A 7,896-nucleotide genomic window follows, 5' to 3' on the forward strand; every position below is an offset into this window, starting at 1 on the left:
TTCCATCTCTTCCTGTCCTCTGCATCTTCCTCTGTCACACCAGCCACCTGCATGTCCTCCCTCACCACATCCATAAACCTCCTCTTTGGCCTTCCTCTTCTCCTCTTCCCTGGCAGCTCCATAGTCATGAAACAGTAATGTAGCAAAATACAAACTTCCTTTACATAAGCAGCAAGGCCTTGATAGAAGTCTGCTGGGAAAGTCAGAGGCAGGCTGTTACTGTTTCTAATAACAGATGTGCAGTCACACCTCACCTTGAATGCCATGTGTTCCAGGAAGTGTGCCGTCCCATTGTTCCTCTCATTTTCATATCGACTGCCGGCATCGATCCACAAGCCCACCTGGAAGTCAGTGATGAATATTTCATTTTAATATAAAAACGACCTGTCAACTTGATCGTTGTAAGGTGGCGCTACAGATTCTTGTTTCCTCACAGAGATGTGTTTATGAGTTTGCGGTGGCGGAATTTGATCAAACTTGAACTTACCGTACAGGTGGGAAGATCTGAGTCCTCAGAAGCAACTCGAAGTCCATTTTCTAAAGTCGTCACTTTGGTTTCCGGGACATTTAAAACCACCTGGCTGGCAGCTTGAGTCGCTAAAAGTTTGTGTGATCCAGCTATGGGCTGCGGGGGGAGGACAAAAGTTAAACTAGCAGAAAGCAGCTGTCACCATGACTCGGCAGATAAGACTCGAACCTAACCGGTCCCTACCAGATCACCTATCTGAAGAAGGACACTTGATTAATACCCACAGATCCCTCTTATTCTGCCCGGTTAAACTTATTCTGCCCGGTTAAACTTATTCTGCCCGGTTAAGATTAAACTAATTCTGCCCGGTTAAGGTTAAACTGATCAGCCCGGTTAAGGTTAAAGTTATTCTGGCCGGTTAAGGTAAAACTGATTCTGCCCGGTTAAGGTAAAACTAATTCTGGCCGGTTAAGGTTAAAGTTATTCTGGCCGGTTAAGGTTAAAGTGATTCTGGCCGGTTAAGGTTAAACTTATTCTGGCCGGTTAAGGTAAAACTAATTCTGCCCGGTTAAGGTTAAACTGATTCTGCCCGGTTAAGGTTAAAGTGATTCTGGCAGGTTAAGGTTAAACTGATTCTGCCCGGTTAAGGTTAAAGTTATTCTGGCCGGTTAAGGTTAAACTGATTCTGCCCGGTTAAGGTTAAAGTGATTCTGGCAGGTTAAGGTTAAACTGATTCTGCCCGGTTAAGGTTAAAGTTATTCTGGCCGGTTAAGGTTAAAGTGATTCTGGCCGGTTAAGGTTAAACTTATTCTGGCCGGTTAAGGTAAAACTAATTCTGCCCGGTTAAGGTTAAACTGATTCTGCCCGGTTAAGGTTAAAGTGATTCTGGCAGGTTAAGGTTAAACTGATTCTGCCCGGTTAAGGTTAAAGTTATTCTGACCGGTTAAGGTTAAAGTGATTCTGCCCGGTTAAAGTGATTCTGGCCGGTTAAGGTTAAAGTGATTCTGGCCGGTTAAGGTTAAAGTGATTCTGGCCGGTTAAGGTTAAAGTGATTCTGGCCGGTTAAGATTAAAGTGATTCTAGCCGGTTAAGGTTAAAGTGATTCTGGCCGGTTAAGGTTAAAGTGATTCTGGCCGGTTAAGGTTAAAGTGATTCTGGCCGGTTAAGGTTAAAGTGATTCTGGCCGGTTAAGGTTAAAGTGATTCTGGCCGGTTAAGGTTAAAGTGATTCTGGCCGGTTAAGGTTAAAGTGATTGTGGCCGGTTAAGGTTAAAGTGATTCTGGCCGGTTAAGGTTAAAGTGATTCTGGCCGGTTAAGGTTAAAGTGATTCTGGCCGGTTAAGATTAAAGTGATTCTAGCCGGTTAAGGTTAAAGTGATTCTGGCCGGTTAAGGTTAAAGTGATTCTGGCCGGTTAAGGTTAAAGTGATTCTGGCCGGTTAAGGTTAAAGTGATTCTGGCCGGTTAAGGTTAAAGTGATTCTGGCCGGTTAAGGTTAAAGTGATTCTGGCCGGTTAAGGTTAAAGTGATTGTGGCCGGTTAAGGTTAAAGTGATTCTGGCCGGTTAAGGTTAAAGTGATTCTGGCCGGTTAAGGTAAATCACAACCAGCGGCTCAGAGAAAGGAGCTGAGTGACAGCTATGCTGTGTTGACTGACGCGCGTTTCGGACGGTTATTCTCCGTACAGCTTTACTCTGAGAGAGAGAAAAGATCAGTCAAAACATTTTCCTCTTATAAAACCAGTTCTTACCCTGCTGAAGTGTTCGGTCTTGAATAAGTTCCTTCTGAAAAGGTTTTTCCCCGCGGACGCCAAACGCTGCAGAGACACCGCCATGTTGTTTATTTTTCAGATTGCGCGTGCGCGGCACGGAAATGACGTATTAGGGAGGCTTCTTCTTCTTCTTCTTCTTCTTTGGATTTTTGGGCTGATTGCAATACTAACTTTTAGACGCTGCCCTCTACCGGCCGTACCGGAACATGTAGAACAGGATCTAGTTTACGTTAGTCTACAAACAAAACAAAACCATATTCTGTTGAACAATTCGGTATTTATTAATAAATCTGTTCCCCCTCTCTGTGTTTCCCACAGCTCATTCCCACTCGTTCCTAATATCCCTTCCAAATCCCATCCTCCTCCGGCCTCTTTCGCCCTTGGTTGCGACCTTCCCCTTGCTTCATTATATTTGTCACGGTGCATTATTACCTGTTCCGCATCTCAGTCATGTCACAGCGCAGTTGTGTCAGTGTGGTGTTGTGTAAACTGCGTGAACACAACACCACACTGCACGCTGTCCGTCGTGGGAGAGAGATCCTCCTCTGCTGCTCTCCCTGAGTTTCTTCCTATTGTTTCTCCCTGTTAAAGGGGTTTTGGGGGGGGGGTTGTTCCTTATCCGATGAGAGGGTCTAAGGACAGGATGTTGTGTTGCTGTCAAGCCCACTGGGGCACATTTGTAATTTGTGATATTGGGCTACACAAATAACATTGATTTGATTTGCATGCACACACATGAATTTACTTTTCCCAATAAAAATAGTCTTACTTAAATCAGTGTGATGATCAAACCTTAATCTGGATAAAAACGCCTCCGCTCTTCCTCTTCTCCCTTTAACACTGTGGCTCAAACTGTCTTTTGTATTCTGTAGTACGTTCTGCCCTGCCCTTGCTGTCCTCATCCCACTTCTTCTGCAAAAGCTCCGATATTTTCTTCTTGATTAGTGTTTTACCTTCCCCTTTTCCAAATGCTATACAGATTATATGCCTCATACTTAATTATCTTTTAGCCATCCTGTCTGCAAATTCATTGCCCTCTACTCCCATATGAGCAAGAATCCAACAAAAATTCTGCATCTGTTCCCAACCTTTGAATTCTACATAAACATTGGACATTTTCTCCCTGATTGGCTTCATAGTTTATACATTTAAAAGTACTGCTGCAGAGTCAATACACAACACCACCCTGTCTGGCCTCACTTCTTCCACCCACTGAAGACCAACAATCTCTGCCATCATCTGGGCATCATTTGGGCAGCACGGTGGCCCAGTGGTTAGCATTGTTGCCTTATAAAAAGGAGGTCCTGGGATGGAACCCCAGGCTGTCCCAGGTCCTTTATCACGTTCTCCCCGAGCCTGCGTGGGTTTCTTCCAGGTGCTCCGGTTTCCTCCCACCATCAAAGACCTGCATGTTAGGGTTAATACCCACCCAGGTGGGTGCTACACATTGGTGGTGGCTGAGGTGAGTTTCCCCCTTCACTGTGAAGCACGCTGGTTGTGCTGTAGAATGTAATCCATTATTAGCACTCCTGTCTGTTCCCCTGACTGGGGCATGGCAAGACGTACCCCTTCTCCTCGACTACTTATACATCCTACCGAGCTTCTTTTCTCTCTCCTCTTTTTTCAGATTCTGTGAGTTGTATTACACGTCCAGTCGTCACCATGAAAAAAAAATGACATTCAGAACCCACTGACTGTAATGAGAACACCATCAGTCTCCAAGACGCTGAGTTCCCTGTAGTGAATGAACATAGTCTCAGAGTTCTCCTCTGACCTCACAAACGTATGTAAGTCATTTCTAATGAAGAGTTTGAGTTCCTGAAATTCTCGGTACAGTTTGTCTCCACGGTCAAGAGTTTGGTTTGCACGAAGCGTCGCCCTCCAAAGACCAAATAACGCCAACAACATTCCAGCACAAAGCCAGGATGCACAGCGTCCAGCAGGGGGGGCAGGAGGACCAGGAGGACCAGGAGGACCATGCAGCTGGAGCTGGATGAAAGGCCTCCGAAGAGGATTTGGAAGATTAAAAAAATGCAGCCGTAATGTACCCGGTACTGAACTCATCCTAACACAAGATGTGTAGAAAAGGCACGGCGCTGTAATTAGGAGGGGAAGTACCTTGTTACTGTGACTGTGTTATTTTCTTATTAACACAGAACAGTCTACTGTGTTTAAGCCGGTGGTCTTCATACTAAAAGATGGCCCTTCTCTTTTAAAACGTGTTAACCATCTGGTTAGGAAGTCTATTCCATTATTTGAAAGAAACTGTGCTGATCAAAAGGAATTAGGTGTTCGGTGAAATATAGATTTCTTTCTTTCTCTCTCTCTTTCTTTCTTTCTTTCTTTCTTTCTTTCTTTCTTTCTTTCTTTCTTTCTTTCTTTCTTTCTTTCTTTCTTTCTTTCTTCTCTCTTCTTGCGTTTGTGGCCGTTAGATAACGCTGATTCAAACTCCAACATAGTAGGTGGCAGAAATGCACCTTAACGCTGGTTGCCACCCGCCATAAAACGGAAAAGAAGGAGGAGGAGGAGGAGGAGGAGGAGGAGGAGAAGAAGAAGAAGAAGAAGAAGAAGACGAAGAGAAGAAGACGTCTTGCCCCCCTCCCCCGTCTATGCTTGTTCCTTAAAAATCAAAAATTTTTAAAAAATGAAAGATAAGAAAGGATAACGATAATAATAATAATATTAAGAAGAAGAAGAAGAAGAAGAAGAAGAAGAAGAAGAGGACGGGGTAAGAAGAGGCAGAAGAAGACGAAGAAGAAAAAAGAAGACGAAGAAGAAAAAAGAAGACGAAGAAGAAAAAAGAAGACGAAGAAGAAAAAAAGAAGACGAAGAAGAAGAAAACGCTGAGAAGAAGAACGGCGGAAGTTGGTGTTCTGCGGCTCGCGTGCGCGGTTGGGGGTCCTGCAGCGTCGCCGCGAGTCGGTATTAAGCGGGAGTTCGTATTGTGTGCTGACTGCAGACGCCGCGGATGGGCCGGGAGTGAGTCGAACCGCGGGTCCGGCGGTGTGATGTTGTCCTCGGCGTCCTGCTGCGCTGCCAGCCGGGGCCGTGTCGCCGCCTGAGAGCGTCTCCGTTCGGCCGTTGGCGGAATAAATAATCGACTTTCAACCTTTTTGCTGATCCGACGTTCAAGCCAACACATAAAAATGGCGGATGTACGACGCGCCATGGATGATGATGATGAGGATCTGGAGGACGGAGAGCTCTCCGGATCTGGCTCGGACTCGGGTATGAGGACCGCGCCAGACCCTCCGGTCTTCGGCCGGTCGTCCTTCCAGAACCAGGCCGCCGTGCTTCCCTCCGTCACGGCCTACCGCAGCGCCGCCAACACGGCCGACTCCAGCGACCCGGACTCGGACGAGGAGGCTGCGGCGTGGAGGTGCAAACGTCAGAAAGTATCCGACAACCCCCGACCGCCTCCTGCACCCGGCCCCCGCTTCTAGCTGGTCCCGGCCCGCTTCCGGCCCGCCGCAGGGGGGCCGCAAAGTCAACAACATTTGGGGCTCGGTCGTCCAAGAGCAGTGCCAGGAAGCCATCACCGCGGAGCTGGGCGTGTTCGGCATGGAGGGGGGCGTCAGCATGGCCAGCAGGAACGTGGAGACCTATAACTACGTGCTGGCCCGCAAGATCAGGAAGGAGAGAGAGGAGCAACTGAGGGGCGAAGGAGAGTCCATGCTGGATGCCCAGCTCGATGAGTACATGGCGGGTCAGGGGTCAGACATTACCGATGGTGGCGGCGGCGGCGGCGATGGTCAGTCGAAGAGGAAACGTCCGGTTAAGGAGAGGATCGGTCCACGGCTGAGATGGACGTCAAGGGCCGCTATGAGATCACGGAGGACGACCCCGAGGACATGGTGATCGACGAGATTGTCCACAGGCTCCGTGAGCCCAAAAGAGAGCTGGTGGAGCGGGTGGTGAAGGTCGTCGGGAGGAAGAAGGCCATCGAGCTGCTGTGGGAGACGGCCACCCTGGAGGAAAACGGCGGCTTGTACACCGTGGATGGCAGCCGGCGGCGCACGCCGGGGGGCGTCTTCCTCAACCTGCTGAAGAACATGCCGAGCATCACCAGGGAGCAGTGCAAGGAGATCTTCCTGGACGAGAATCAGAGGGAGCAGAAGAGCAAGAAGGCGGCGCAGAAGCGCCGGCGGTACGTCGTGGCCAAGAAGATGAAGCAGGCCATCAACACGCTCAACCTGCAGGAGCACGACGACGTGTCCAGGGAGACGTTTGCCAGCGACACCAACGAGGCCTTGGAGTCCCTGGAGGAGGTGGCGGAGGAGGACCCGGAGGAGAAACAGCCTGAGCCCCCCTCGGGCATCGAGGACACGGCCATTGTGTACAACTCGGCTGACCTGGAGGTCTTCTGAGGACCTCCAGGTCAGCCGCCCTCTGAGCCCTCGGTGCGAGGGACGTCTGGCGAGGCGACGGCCCCCGAGAAGCACCGTCACCCGCGGTGTTCCAGCCACACCCCCTCCGCTTTGTTGCTCCACAAATAAATCCGTCTCTTTCGTGTCGACGTTTGTTTCTTTCTCAGTATGTTGGGGGTTTGTTTGGTTTTGGTTTTTTACTTTTCATACAACACAAGTTTTCTTCTTTAAGATGTGTTTGTTTTTTGTGGCATTTTCCGCCTTTATTAGACAGTGTCAGTAGAGACACACGGGGGGGGGGGTGACATGAAGCAGAGGGGCCGGACTGGACCCCAGGCCGCTGGGGTCAGCACTCAGCCCCATGGGGTGCCCCTCTCCCCTGTACAGCATAACTTCCCAGAGGGTCTCCAGTCCGTTGGCCCTGGGCTCTGTGAGAAGGACCCCCCGTCATGTCGCTTTATTTTTGTTTGTAGAAGCAGAACAGTAAAACCACTTTGTTAGAGTGGGTTCCCTTTGTCTCAGTGCCGTTTTTAGCCACTAGAGGGCAGAGACGCTCCTCCTCCAGAAACCTTAACTGTACAGTGTGTTAGAGGCTGTTGGTCGGAAATCAATAAAGTTTATTTACTTTGTTTTTCCGTAGTCGGGCTGCTTGTTTGTGCCGCGTGCTGTGTGTGTGGTCCGCCCGTCTGGTACCGGTGGGTCTGCGGTGGTGGTGTGCACCACCCGCTGTGCCGCTTTTATTCGGACATGATGACTAGATGGAAGCCTTGCTGGAGTACATGACAGCAATACACATCCCCGCTGGTTTTGGTCACCACTTAAAACACCATGACAGTTTGATCCACAGCCGTCTGAACAGTTAACCCGTCTGTCGACGCCCGAGCTAAGACGTAACACGTAACACATAACATGTAACATGTAACACAAGATATAAGATGTAACACATAAGACATAACACGTAACACATAACACGTAAGATGTAACACGTAACATGTAACACAAGATATAAGATGTAACACATAAGACGTAACACATAAGATATAAGACGTAACACATAAGACATAAGATGTAACACGTAACATGTAACACAAGATATAAGATGTAACACATAAGACATAACCACATAAGATGTAAGACATAAGACGTAACACATAAGACATAAGATGTAACACAAGATATAAGACGTAACACATAAGACATAACACGTAACACATAACACGTAACATGTAACACGTAACATGTAACACAAGACATAACATGTAACACATAAGACATAACATGTAACACATAAG

The 7,896-nt window shown here is 48.2% G+C and overlaps 2 protein-coding genes across 2 annotated transcripts in view; one reads left to right on the top strand and one right to left on the bottom strand.

Annotated features, from left to right (window-relative positions):
• pmpcb (peptidase, mitochondrial processing subunit beta) overlaps positions 1-2,315 on the bottom strand; it is a 14,148-nt gene extending 11,833 nt beyond the window's left edge. The window contains exons 1-3 of the mRNA XM_056276621.1: positions 2,217-2,315; positions 488-625; positions 255-341 (exon numbers count right to left, since the gene is read on the bottom strand). Of these exons, the coding sequence (XP_056132596.1) occupies positions 255-341; positions 488-625; positions 2,217-2,300 (309 nt within the window). The 5' untranslated portion in view covers positions 2,301-2,315. The remainder of the gene's footprint in view (positions 1-254; positions 342-487; positions 626-2,216) is intronic.
• A 2,506-nt stretch (positions 2,316-4,821) lies between these two features.
• phax (phosphorylated adaptor for RNA export) lies at positions 4,822-7,236 on the top strand. Its single transcript, XM_056276620.1, is given in 3 exon segments — positions 4,822-5,677; positions 5,679-6,033; positions 6,036-7,236. Coding segments are annotated over 3 exon segments (1,218 nt in total). The 5' UTR covers positions 4,822-5,383; the 3' UTR covers positions 6,605-7,236.
• Positions 7,237-7,896: the final 660 nt, after the last annotated feature.

Source organism: Lampris incognitus, chromosome 3 (genome assembly GCF_029633865.1).
Source record: "Lampris incognitus isolate fLamInc1 chromosome 3, fLamInc1.hap2, whole genome shotgun sequence".
NCBI lineage: Eukaryota > Metazoa > Chordata > Actinopteri > Lampriformes > Lampridae > Lampris > Lampris incognitus.